This window comes from Stegodyphus dumicola, chromosome 3 (genome assembly GCF_044657685.1).
Source record: "Stegodyphus dumicola isolate Sdum_Otavi_A_Nest chromosome 3, ASM4465768v1".
Lineage (NCBI taxonomy): Eukaryota > Metazoa > Arthropoda > Arachnida > Araneae > Eresidae > Stegodyphus > Stegodyphus dumicola.
The window spans coordinates 121,213,555-121,228,225 of record NC_140770.1 but is presented as its reverse complement, the minus strand read 5'-3'; the positions used below and the strand labels follow the sequence as shown (position 1 = coordinate 121,228,225).

The following is a 14,671-nucleotide window of genomic DNA, read 5'->3' as shown; positions in this document are numbered from 1 at the left end:
AAGTCCGGAATAAGTACAACGGAGAATTAACTAAGTTTGACAAGGATAATACAGCTGCTCATGGAATTTTTTCACAGACATTAGACTCAATAATTTTTGATTTAGTTTCCATGTGCAAAACAGCAAGAGAAATATGGGTGAAGCTGCATGAATTGTTTGAACAGAAAAATAAGGAAGCACAATATGCATGCCAGTTGCAGTTTTCATCATTTGCGCATGATCCTACAGATACAATGGCCATGCATATAGAAAAATTAGAACACCTGGTGTCACGAATGCACAATTTGGAAATTAAACCAAAGGACTTTGTTATTATGAGCAAATTATTAGAAACTCTCTCTAATGAATTTGAGCCACTAAAAATGGCTTGGTGTGCAAGGCTGGAAGATCAGCAAACACTGCCGAACTGAAAGGACTGTTAATTTCAGAAGAGCAGAGAAGGATATCAGAGCCATGTAGGGACAGTAAACTTGTTGCTTTAATGGCTAAAGATACTGTTGGAAAAACTGCAAGCATGCAAACATTTTCAAGAAAAAATGGGCCCATTAACAAACAGAGAAAACAGTACAAATGTTTTAAATGTGGCAAAAAGGATCACTTTAAAAGGGACTGTAAATACCAGAAAAATAATTACATGACAGTCAATCATGATGAAAAGTCCAACTATGGGAAAGCTTTTATTAGTGAGTGTCTCATTTTGAATGATAATAATGCATGGGTAATCAACACTGGAGCTACTCAGCATATTACAAACAAAATTGACTGGTTTCAATCATATACAAAATTTGAGCATCCAATTGAAGAAAGAGTTGGTAATGTTATGTATTAATTGTTATTAATTTCAAGCTTTAAGTTGATTGCTTATGTATTTCTGTTTGATCAGTAATTGTTTTTTTTTTTTTTTTTTTTTTTTTTTTTTTTTTTTTTTTTTTTGCTTTAGTTGTTTAAAGTTAGTTGTAAGTTTTAAGCTGTAAACTTTTGGTAAACTTTAAATTTAATTTGAAGCTTTAAAAGTTTTCTTAAAGTGAAGTTGTTTAATTTTAAATTGAGTTTAGGGATTCAAAGTTTTATTCTGTTTTGTAAAGTTTGTTTTGATCCTTAAAGTTATAACTTTTAACTTTAATTTGCTTAAAGCTTGTTCATTACACATTTTTTTTTGGTGTGTTAATTTTTTTAATTTAGAGTTTGGTTAACGTCTACCCCTCTTCTGCTAAAGTCTTTTGAATCAATAATTTCTGGTTGTAAGGTGTTGGAGAAATATAATTTTTTAGTCATATTAATTAAGGTTTAATCAGCTTTTGTGTTTGCTGAATTTTATTATTTTTTTAAGTAAAGTTAATTATGTTAGTCAGTTTATATAACTGTCGTAAATTTTGATAACTCAAAATAGGTCTTTTGGGTTTAATTATGTATTAAAGAGACTTTAATTTCAAATATTTGAGTATTATCTCAATTTAAAAATAGAAATTATGTATTTAACTAATGGAAATTTAGATGCTTTTGTACAGAAAATTTATGCCTTTCTGGTAGAATTATATGTTTTCGCTTAGCTTACTTGCTTGAGAAGTTATTCGTAATTAAATTTATATTTTTAGCAGAAATGGTGCAGATTTCCTGACTTCAAAATGTTCACTTAGAAGCGCAGTTTTTAAGCTTCCAAAGCTGGGTTTTGACAGGTGATGAATGTTTACTCCCACCCATTTTTGGAGGGGTGAATCTTCCCATGAAATGGGTTAGTTGCCTTGGCGAGAAAATTTAAAAGGTTGAATTATTCTTGGAAAAATTTAGAAATTTTTATATGGTTTTGTTCTTGGCATGATTTTTCTCATCTCTTTTGGGGAGTTTTTGGGAATGTGGAAGATTTCCTATTTCAAAACTTTTGTGTGCCTGTTAGAGGCAGATTGGACACACAAAAATTTCTGGGCCAGCAGAGTGTAGAAGGTGAAAAAGAAATGCTGCAGCAAAATTCCTTCCGCTCTCACCGGTTCCGAAATAATTAATCTCCAACTTTTGGGAAGTTCTTTATTGAAGAAGATTATTTAGACCTCTTCAGATTGCCAGTGATGGAGTCTATTGTATTGAATCATCTGTCACCTATAGAAAACTCTCTGCGCAAAGTCCAATGAAGTTTGCCAACACGTCACCCCAGCGGAGTAGGCCTACTGCAGATGGAAGGAGGTGAAAATTTCTGATGTTCCCCTCCAGTGCAACGGTCGCACTACAGATTGCCGGCTTAGAGGGTCAACTTGGTCTGCGAGATACCTGCCGCCGAATGCAGCAGATCTGAGTGTCCTGTTTCAGGAAGACTGTACCAGAGGATGTCTACAAACCAGGAGGTAACATTACCTAAATTTTCTTTCAAAGATGGGAACATTTGCAACCAGTGCCGACCCCTATTTCTTGGTCAATCATCAATAATTTTATTCTTTTACTGAGAAATAATATTAAGTGTTTGTTTAATGAATAGATCATTATTGTTAATTTAAAATTGATTTCTAACTTTTAATACTCCGGAGGATATCCTTGTCTAATTACAATGAATTACATATTTAATAAATCAGCTTACCTACTATTTAGGTGTGATAATTATAATACTTACTACATACACCTTCTTAACCAGGGTTGTAGCACATTTAGATTACACAACACAATGGTTTAACTTTTTCTAGGTTATTTTGATTTTGTTGTTGGTGTTCTTCTTAAGGTAATTAAAAGGCAGGTTGTTCACCACCTTCAGTTGATTTATTTTATTTAAGAGTGAGGAAAATTATACACCACAACAGTAATAATGCAACAATGAAAGCTTATGGACATGGTGCCATATTACTTAAAATGTTAGTACAGAGTTCATGGAGAAACAGCTGCATGGAAAATGTACTGTATGCCCCTGATGCTGCAAGGAATTTATTTTCTGTAAGCCAGGCACTAGATCATGGATGCGAGTTTAATATGGCAAATGATAAATAAGAATTTTTGAAATCCAAAAATGTTGCTGCTGTTGGAATTTGCTGTGGTAACTTATTCGAGTTCTTGTGCAAAAACGTGTCTCCTGAAATTGAATGTAGTGTTTTGTGTCCCCCTGAAGCGCAAGTAAGTGAAACAAATTCGCTTCAACTCTGGCATGAAAGGCTGGGACATTTAAATAAACAACATGTTAAAAAGGTATTACCATGGCATTGAAATAACATTGGATAGTGATTTTTGTGAGGCATGTATATTAGGAAAACAGCATAAGTTGCCATTCCAGAGTCATCAACAACATGCTAAAGAGGTTGGTTGAACTGATTCATACTGATCTTTGTGGGCCTACGAAAAGAAAATCCATAGGCGGTTCTTGCTATTATATATGCTTTACAGAAGATTTCTCTAAGTACATAAAAATTTATTTTCTTAAGCATAAGTCAGAAACTGTAGCTAAGTTTGAAGAATTTTGTACATTTTTTCAAAATCAAACAGAGAAGCCAACCAAGGCAGTTTTAAGTGATGTTGTACTAGAGTATATAAACAAAGACTTTAAGAATATTTTACAAAGAATGGGAGCAGAGCTTTGCTGTAGCACCCCCTATACCCCCCAGCAAAATGGAATGGCTGAAAGAACAAACAGAACACTTGTTGATTAAGCTCGAACAATAATGATTGATAAATCTTTGCCACAGTCATCGAGGACTGAGTTAGTTAATACTGCTGTATGCAAATGAAACCGTGCTGGAACCTCATCAGCAGATGGCAAGTCTCCATTTGAATTGTTTTGTGGCAGAACTCCAGGACTTGATTCCCTTAGAGTTAGAGGTACAGAATGTTTTATTCATGTACCTAAACAGAAGCGAAGGAAGTGGAGTCCAAGAAGTGAGAAAGGAATATTGGTTGGTTATTTAGATGATGTTGATGGTTATCGGGTATGATTAAGAGGTACAAGTGAAGTAAAAAAAACTAGAGAAGTAGTATTTACTATAGAATTTGTTTCATCATCCACTGCTGTTACATCAATTCCTGAACAGCCTATCAATGTACAACCTTACTTATCTGACACCAATGAAGAGGAAAATAACCCAGAACCATCTAATGAGGACATAAAACCAGGAAGACAGCTGAGAAATCGGCAAAACCTAAAAGCACCTAAAAGATTAATCAAGTGTTGTTTTGTGGAGTATGTGGAACCAGAGAATTATTGCCAAGCTGTAAATTCGGATAATGCCTTGAAATGGCAGGCTGCAATGGATGAAGAGCTGAAATCCTTATCAGAAAATAAAACATTTTGCTTAACTGATTTCTCAGAGAGCAAACAAGCTATTTCAAATAAATGGGTTTACAAAGTGAAATGTTGTGCAAATGGAGACATCGACAAATTTAAAGCTTGGTTGGTGGTTAAAGATTTTTTCCAAAAGACAGGCATCGATTACTGTGAAATGTTTAATCCTGTGGTACGTTTTGAAACTATTTGCTCTGTGATTAGTGTTGCTGCTAATGAAGGTCTAGATATGATAAAATTTGATGTCAAAACTGCATTTCTGCATGGAACATTGAATGAAAAGATTTAGATGTTTCAGCCTGAAAGTTATGATGACAAGTCAGGCAGAGTGTGTAGATTGGTAAAAAGTCTGTATGGGCTTAAGCAGTCTCTTCGTTGTTGGAATAGACAATTCAAAAATTTCTTGTCACAATATGGTCTGAAGGAGAGCAAGGCTGATCCATGTTTGTTTTGCAGTATTGATGAAGAAAAAAAGTTGTTACTAGCATTATTTGTTGATAACGGGCTTGCTGTCACTACACATAGGTTTAAAGTCAATTTTTTTTTAAGAATTGCAAAGAGAATTTAAAGTAACTTATAAAAATGCTGAATTTTTCTTGAGTCTTGAGATAAAAAGGTTAAGTAATGGTGATATATTTATTGGCCAACTGAATTATACCACCAAAATTTTAAAGAAGTTTAATATGTAGAATGCAAATCCTGTCTCTATACCTGTTGAGAAGTGTCAGCTTGAAGGGGAAGATGATGACGATCGCATAAACTGCGAGAAAATACCTTACTCTGAAAGTAACCCCATCACTACAGGTTCACAATGCAAATACTGTTCGCCTGAATAAAACCCAGAATATCATCAAAAAACTAAACACATAGATGTTAGGTATCACTTTGTACGTTAAAAAGTTTTAAATGGCGACCTCTATGTTGATTATATCTCTGGTAATGAACAACTTGCTGATATTTTCAGAAAACTATTGCCAAGAAAGCATTTTGAAACTCTAAGAGCTCCTCTTGGTATTGTAAACATTACTTTATAAATTGAGTTCAAGGGGAAGTGTTAATGTTATGAACTCAAATTTATTTAATGCATTTATTTTATGCTTTTTTTTGCATGTGCAATGTCTAACTTGTTTGTATAATTCTACTGGTAACATCCTACTGTAGCTTAGAAACACTGTTCTAAAGATATTGAAATGTAATGTTACCGCTTGTCTTTTCTTTGCACACTGTAAAAGGTAATAAATACTTTTCTGGTTGTTTAATGTTAAATAAATAAAATTTTATGTAGCTCTGAATCACTTACTTAATAATACCTTAAGAGTTATTTAATATAAATTAAAATTCAAAGCAACAAACCAAACTCATGACACATAGCACCAAGGAAATACGGCAAATCAAAAAGGAAGGGAAAATGTTAAATGGCTCTAACGAAAATGTACCTACTATTCTTCATCACACTAAGAATGAAATACTGTAGAATCAAAGAGCTCAGTTGTTACTCAGCATTTTATACGCTGCAATGAGCAGAACTTAATAATATAAATAAAAATGTCTGGTGCCTGTCTGAAATAACTTCTCAAAATGAAAGGATAATAAAAGATAGTAATTTAAGTCAACTAAAAAAACAAAAGAAAATGTAAAAATTGTACAAATATTGCATATAAAAATATATACAAATACTGCCTTATTTATAAGTATTGCTAATATATTTAATGCCAAACACTGCATATAAAATTTAAAAAAAAAAAAAAAATTGCTCCATTCTCTAACTTAAATAGTATTTAAGAGGATATATGACAGCTTACAGCCAAAATTCAAATTTCTAAACATCCTTTCACATAGTGATAAAACGTCCTTCTTCTTAGAGACGAAATTTGAATTTATTGGGACTCCAAGAATGGAGTTTGTCCACCAAAGACATACTCAAACAAGAAGTCAGTTAAGTACAGTAGCCAATCTATTTAAACAATATTCTCAATTTGAATATTTTCAATCTGAGTAGTTCAAGTGAGGTTAAGTATTGTCCTCCACGAAGGAGAAGGGGGGAAGAATCTACAGCACATCTAAACAACTATTTTTTAGATATGGAACATTATCTGTGTATAATTAGTTATAGAATGTAACTCTGCAGCAATTTTTTACGATTCCTCCCCAGAAAAGAACACCACCACCACCATGGAAACAATGTTCTTTCATGGATATGTGACGGAAAGTTGTGCACTCGAAGCTCTCTCTAAATAATAGTAGGACTAGAATTACTTTTTAAATTCTATCTGGAATTATTTATGAACAAGATTCATCATTTTAAACAGTAAGAGTTGGAAAATAAAACTAATTCTTGAAAACTTTTCAAGTAGCTAATATTAAATTAGGAAAATTAGTTTTTGAAAAAATTATATTTTACACTTGTGACTGTCAAACACATTTTAATGAAGATTTATATGGTCACTATTAAAAAATTATTTTATTTTTAAAAATTATTTGTTAAGAAAGGCATTGTTTAGATCACAATATAAGGATATTTTGTAGTTTAGTATAGCAGATTACACATAAAATTTATAATGCTGGTTTTAAAAAGATGTTAAAAACAATCATATATTAAAAGATATTGCTTCCTTCCTGTGTCTCTGGACATTTTACAAAGAATTTTTGTAAGATGTGTAAAGTTTTGAGACTGCTTCAGTGGAATGCTGGTGGCCTCTCACATGAAAAAATGACTTAACTTCTAACTGCTCTTGATAAGGAGAATGTTGATGTGTTTTCCATTATTGAAACGAATCTGACTTTGGAATCCTTAAAATTCCACAATTTCCCTAGATACTCCTTACATATACTACCTAAATCAAGACGAGTTACAAGAGGTATTCCTGTTGGACTAAAGAAATCTCTTACTCCTTCTTTCCCAATTATTAGTGACTTAGACTCTATCAGCGGCACTAAGTTGGTTTGCATTGAAGTTTGAAAAAATGATGTCCATTTTACAATTTTTATGTGCTACAGCCCACCCGGTAACACAAAATTTAATTTTGACACCCTCTCTTTCTCCAGAAAAGCAGTGCTAATGGGTGATTTCAATGCTCATAGCACTAGATGGAACTATGCTGACTACAATAGTGCAAATAGAGTTATAAAAGATCTACACAAATCAACCTCCTTAAATCTTCTATACCACTCATTCGATGTTCTCACCTACCTCCATTACAACGGCACGTCTACAAATACTGACCTAACTATGGTATCAGATGATCTAGCACCTAACGCCATAAGAAATGTAATTTACAACCCTGGCTCTGGACACACAGCAATCATTACAATAATCAAGGGAAATACTCCTGTAAAAAGAAATGCCAACTATAGTAGACCACATCGCAGATGGAACTTTAAAAAAGGCAACTGGAATTCATTTACTGCAGGTCGAGAACAGGGTTTTGAAGATGATAATATATTCCATATTGGGAGGATTGATGCTTCGTTTAAGTGGTTCTGTGAGACAATCCACAAAGTTGCTAAAAAAAGGATTCCCAGAGGGAAACCTCACAATTACAAACCATTCTGGTCTCTACATCTCCAGGCTCTGAGAGACCAGTGCAACAAGGCACGTATTTCTGCTGAGCAGGGCCGAGGAAGTTCAAAAACCGGCGGCAAAGTGTTGCTTTCCTTCCAAAGGAAATTTATGAGGCACAGTGGAATAGTTTTAATTCTTTTATCAGCACGATTAATTATAAATTTGATTCTAAGAATGTTTTTAAGTATGTTAACAACTTGAGGACTGCCCCTTCCCAAATTACTAGGGCCCCCTTGAAGGATCGTCATGGAATTTTAGCCAATGAGAGAGATACTGCAAATGTTTTTATCTTGTTTCATTCTAAATCACAAAGATTGAGTCAAGATTCCAGGAGAACTCAAAAAATATTGAAAATTAATATTAAAAAAACTGTAACTGGTCTTGCCCTGCATTAGTTGGTGTTTAGTGCCGACTTTAATAACATTTCTTAATATTTTACAATCTTAAAGTGCATTCTTGTTTTTACAAGATACTTACACATGGCTTTTAAATATATAACTACTGTAGGAATAATAGTTTTGGAATGGATTTTTAGATGGCAAAATATATTGAAATATATATTCATAAAATAAAGTGCAGTCTAACTCCTCTAAAGTTTTATTTTTCTGTGGCTTGCATAGCCTCAAGAAAATGAATAAATGAAAGAACAAAATTTAAAAAGCATAAAATATACAACAAATAAGAAATACTTGATTATAATATGGACTTTTAATCAAACACCTTTTAATGTTTTACCTTTATTTTAATATATATTTATAAATAACTCCAGAGAGATTTTTCAATTTCTATATTTGTAATTTATACACAGCAGATAATAATTATTAATATTCCACATATAAAACATACTTGCTGTTTTGAACGAGATGATCGACAATTTTTGCTAATTTTTTTTCAAATAAAGCTAATCTTATCCAAAGAAAGCGAGGATTCAGTTGTGCAGGATTTAGAGAAGGACTTGAAGCTTGCCTTTTCTCTGGTTTTAAACGAATCTTATTTGTGCTGTCACTACTAGAAGCTGATCGCCTGTAAAGCAAAAATATTTTTTTAACAGTAGAAACTCAAGCTTAGATTTTTAAACAATCATACATAAAACTGCTCTTCATGTATAATCTGTTACTTTCCCAATCAAAAAAAAAAAAAAAAAAAAATCACGTGCTTCACTTCTAATGGACTTGAATATTATTAGATAAATACAGTCAAAAGTCGTTAATCTGGACACCCATAATCCGGAATGATCTATAATCCGGACTTCAAAGCTACAAACTTTCTGCGCATGCGTCAACATATGGCATAATACCTTCACGCATGCGCATATACATGTACGCATGTGCATAATATGTTCACGCATGCACGTTTAATATATAACAGACGGTATAAGCTAAGCTAAAATTATCTATTTATCTATTTTAGTTAATGTTGCAGATTGCGTTGTTCCTTAATCTTCGAATTGGATCTGGCTTATTATTTTTTGCAGACTATTAGAGCAATTTTATAAACGTAGGTTGGAACTTTCGATTATGTCAAATAGAATTCACGATGCTGGAGCTGCCAAAGGATCAACAAAGGGAAAGCATGTTTTGATGTCCATCAAACAAAAAGTGGAATTGCTGCAAAAAATGGATAAAGACTCCTTTGTTTCTCTAACCATTTCGAAATCTGTTTATCAATTTCACGTTGCTCTGCGCCGGGGGGGGTAGTGTTGGAAAATATATATTATTTTAAACCTTTTACTGCATCATCTCTCCTCCTTGAAATGTTTATTTAGTTTAGTTCTTATTTTAATGTAATATAGTAGTTACTTCTACTTCTTTTTCTTGCTGCCACTGTTTGCATTGAGAACGGACTGTTTCAACCTAATTGAGATGCAAAAATGATACGTGACGTTACGTCATCTGAAAAGCCGATTCGTGCCGATAGCTGATTGGTTGCCGTGAGATGACGTCATTCCTACTTCTGCTATAAGTATCTCGCGTCGCTCTGGCTCAACCCCTTCTAGTTCCTGCTTTCCTGGCCCTTCAGAAGGATGCATGCAGTCCGGTGATTAAAGTGCCTTGGTTCTGGTTTGCAGGATGGCTGTTCCTGAATAAAGTTCCTTGGTGCCTGTCCACGGGACGAATGTTCCGGAAAAAGTTCCTTGGTTCATATCCATAAAATGATTGTTCCAGAATAAAGTTCCTTGGTTCCAGAGGCTACCATATGAGTGACTGCTGTGGGCGGCATCCATGTTCTTCAATGAAGGCGGAATTTAAAACACGTGAGTGGCGATTCCTCGTGCAAACGGAGTTAGGCCAGTTTTAAGTGCTTTCAAGACTTTCATTTAAATTTTCAGGTGTTTTTCTTGACCATTGATCATGAACTTATTGAATGTGTAGCCAACTTCATTTTGAGGCCGCTTAATTACTGTTTAGGACATTTTATTTGTATTGAATGCCAGTGTTTTGGAGACCAGGTAAAAATATTATTTGATGAATGATGGTTATATTATATTTTTCCTAAGATTCTGATATTGTTGAAATTTATTTTCTGTGTTTTTATTATTTATTATATTGTTAATAAATTGGTTAAGTTAAAAATCTTTTATTGTCTTCAATGTCTGCACAACATATCTCAGGGAGCTTTTATTGCTACTACTGCTAAATGTTTAATTTCTTTAAACTTTGCTTTAGCATCAGGTAGGACGTAGCGGCGCACAATGAACTGGAAGCTGATCTGTCAGCACTATCCTTTTCTTCAAAGGCAGATGTTTTTATTTTATTCGGCTTATAATTCCTTACTAAACGTAGTATTTCATCTCGATGTACTCCATCTTTGATATGATTTAAATCAAATTCCTCGTCATTATAAATATCACAAATACAAATCAAATAGTTTTCTGGTTTCAATTTTCTAATTTCGACTATGCGTAATGTATGCTTTACGCATGCGCACGTTGAAAGAAATGTTTAATAAAGTAAACAAATAAATATTAAGCTTTTTTTTTTTTTTTTTTTTTTTTTTTTTGTAAATTTTGATATACTTTAGATCATAATTGCTCTTTATTTCATAAATTACGGTTTCATATTTTTAATTTTATAATTTCTGCATGCCATCTTACCAGATTTAAACTAATGATCTATAATCCAGGAAAAATCGATAATCCGGAATCGCCGAAGTCCCGATGAGTCCGGATTAAAGACTTTTGACTGTATATAAATTACAGCATACACATCTACTAATTTTTTTAACCACCTCTACGAAAAACTGAAAGCATCACTGAAAAAGCAACTTAAAACATATATTAGATTTCATATTCCAAAATGAATATTAACAGATTCAACATATTTAAAAATTAAAAACAATTTAGCAATATGAAAATGTTTTTAAATATGATTTCCTCATCACACTTTTATTCTCCCTCTCTCCCTTTGACCACTTTTATATTTATTTAAGCTTATTTGTAATTAAATTTAAATAGTTTAAAGTCATTGTTATATTTGATTCCTATTTAATTCTAATTTTAATCATAATGTAATCATGAATTTAAAATTTTCCGGAGTTCTTGTCTATTCAGGAAGAGGGGACAAACTGCAACTTGTTCTTTTAGCCTTTATCATAACTCAAAGATATCATAAACTAATATATTTAGAGAAAAATATGTGGTCTGATCCAAAATTCAATAAAAATTGTTATGAGAAAAATTTATTCATTGCATGTTTCAAAAAGAATATATGTATTTCGAATGCATATATTTATTAAACTGTATGACATACAAATATGAAACTTTACACACATATGTATGAACCTCTCCAGTTCAGATTACAGATGTTCAATATATTCTCCATCAGCAACATGAATGATATCACATCGATACTCAAATTCCTCCCATACTCGGGCAAGCACGTTCATCGTCATTGATGTTATGACCGTACGGATCTGGTTCTTCCCCTCTTCTAGGTTCTGTGGGAGTGGTGGTAACTAAATGTTGTCTTTAATGAAACCCCACAGGAAGAAGCCACAGTGTGTCAAATCCGGTGAGCGTGGAGGCCAGATGAGACATGCTAAGTCGCCAGCTCCTTGCCGACCAATCCAATGGTTCAGTAGAGTTTCGTTCAGATAATCACGCACTTGCCGACATCAGTGGGGGGGGGGATCTTGTTGAAAAAGAAGTTGTCTTCGTGCAGCCTCAGAAACAACCAATTTTGTAGCATAGTGAAATACTGCTGATCGTTACCAGTGTTTCCATCAAAGAAAAATAGGATGTAAATAAATGATCAGGATATTTCACAAAACGCATTGATTTTGGGCGAATCTCGTACATGTTCAATGGCTGGATGTGGGTTCTGTAGGCCCCAAATTCGAACATTGTGTTTGTTTACATGACCATTAACATGAAAAGTCGCTTCATCACTGAATACGATGCACTGTGCAAAACTGTTATCATTGTCAAAAGCATCAATAATCTTGTTACAAAATGCCACACGTTTGCGTTTGTCATCAGGATGCAGAGCCTGTAACAAATATAACTTGCACGGCTTCATAACCAACCGACGTCTCAAAACACGCCAAATTGTTGTTGTAGGCAGTTGTGACTCCCGACTGGCACGACGAGTTGATTTTGAAGGACTACGTTGGAAAGCAGTTTCAATTGGTGCAACATTTTCATCAGGAACATGAGGACAGCCATTTCCTTTACATACACATCCTGTATTTCCAAATTAAGCTGTCAATACCATCTGTGAATGTTTTACCCATTTGGAGGATGGATCACTTTGGTACCTCAACTTGAAACGTCTTTGGACTGTAATCACGGAACTGCACTTCGCAAACTCGAGAACATAAATAATTTCTGCTGCGGAGTAACCATTTTAAAGATGTGACGGTTACCACGCAAAACAGAAAACAACTGAGATCTAGCGGCTATTAATATAAACTATGTATTCATTTTGCCAATAGCCAAGCCGAGGCGTAGTGATTGACAGTTTGAACAAAATAACACTTTATAATATAGATATTCTTTTTGAAACACTCTGTATTTTAAACTAAAAGAAATAAATTTGAATTTTTATTTTAATTTTATTTTATTTTAATTTATTTAATGAATTATTATCTGTTCATTCACAAGCAGCAGTGAGCTATGCAAATTTTCACAATGGATTTGCATCTTATTCTATAAAAATTTCAAATTGTAACAACATTTTTACTTTTTATAAAAACAGAAAATATAAAAAATTGTACACAAATGCATAAACTAAAACAAATAAAAAAAAAGTAATTAATAAAAACAAAATTAAAAAAGGTACGAAAATCACAAAATATCTGATATAATAATTTCTGTAGGATACTGATCATAAATGGCAGGTCTTTAAAAAATTCCTAAATTAAAATTTAGTTTAAAAAAAAAACATGGTATTTATCACTTAATGATCACCAATTCATGCTTATACAAAGCTAGACAGTTCTTACTCATATCAAGAGCAGTTTGTAATTTGAATGCTACTTTGTCCTAATACATGATTGATTTTTAATATTTTGACAACTCGATCTCTATCAATCTCATTTAATTATCACAGATTCTTGTTGGTAAAAATCATATAATGTTGACTGTTGATAACAATCATATAATATCAAGAAATATTTCAAAATGACTCATTCCACTGATGCTATAAAATCTTCTAATACTACTTATAAACTATGAGCTATGTATGATCAAATTACAATGTTAAAGAATTTTCGTAGAAGTTTGAATACAATTGCTGATTTTTTTCTAACATTGTGCTACACTGCCAGTCATTAAAACTGCAACACCATGAATTTGGGGATTTACAAGGGGGGATTAGTTGAAACAGCTGACACCTCTGGCAGCTAAAATGGCCCTTACCCGGTTAGGCATGGAGTTGGACTGGGCTTGGATGGCAGAAACAGGCAACTCATTTCATGCTGCTTCAAGTCTATGCCCACTTCATCAAACGTATTAGCTGGAGAGGAGTGGCAGGCCAGTCTCTCAGCAACCAATGACCAGATGTTTTAAATGGGTGACAGACCTGGAGACCGTGCAGGCCAGGGCAGCAATCCAACAACCTGTGTATCGAAAAAGGTCAGAACGCAACGTGCAACATGTGTTCTTGCATTATCTTGTTGGAAGATGCCATTTGGCAGGCCTCGAAGATAGAGCACAATCACTGGACGTAAGATGTCAGAAATGGATGATCTGCATTCAAATTACCATTGATCCAAACTAGAGATGTGCTTGTCATGTGCCCAGTGGCTACCTAAACCATCACACCAGGTGCATGGCTCCTATGCCGATATCGAAAGCAAGTAGAGCAGATGACTTGCAGTCTTCTCCGAGCCCATAGACATGTATATGGCCATCAGAATACTGCACGCGAAACTGGGACTCATCTAAAAAGACAACATTAAGCCACTTCTCCATCCAACTTTGTCATTCAGTGCACCAGAGTTGCCATCTTTATGCTGCCTTGTCAAGGGAAGCCGAGGTAATGGTACCATGCTGCTGCAAACATTGAGGCACCACATGAGCAGGTGCCGGGCATGCTGCAAACATGCCCATTTCTTGATTAATGGTCCGTGATGTGGTTCAATGGTTTTGCAGGGTTGATCTCACAATATGTCTGTCCTTTTGGGTGTTATTCATGGGAGGGCATTGAAATTCTGCATGCCGTTCAGTATGAGCCTCAGCAACCCATTCATTCCATATTCGCATGACAGTGGTTGGATGTCGACCAGTGCAACGAGCGACATCGCGGAACAATAATCCACACTCTTGATAGGCAACAATCCTGCTTCTATCGAATTCCGACATTTCCTGGTAAGCATTTCTTATTATTATTTGAACCATAACATGATATCCTGAGCAAACT

The 14,671-nt window shown here is 33.9% G+C and overlaps 1 protein-coding gene across 1 annotated transcript in view; it reads right to left on the bottom strand.

The window, feature by feature from the left end:
* LOC118181744 (small G protein signaling modulator 1-like) overlaps positions 1–14,671 on the bottom strand; it is a 226,869-nt gene that overhangs the window by 158,920 nt on the left and 53,278 nt on the right. The window contains exon 5 of the mRNA XM_085813251.1: positions 8,658–8,834. Coding sequence (XP_085669377.1) covers positions 8,658–8,834 — 177 coding nt within the window. The remainder of the gene's footprint in view (positions 1–8,657; positions 8,835–14,671) is intronic.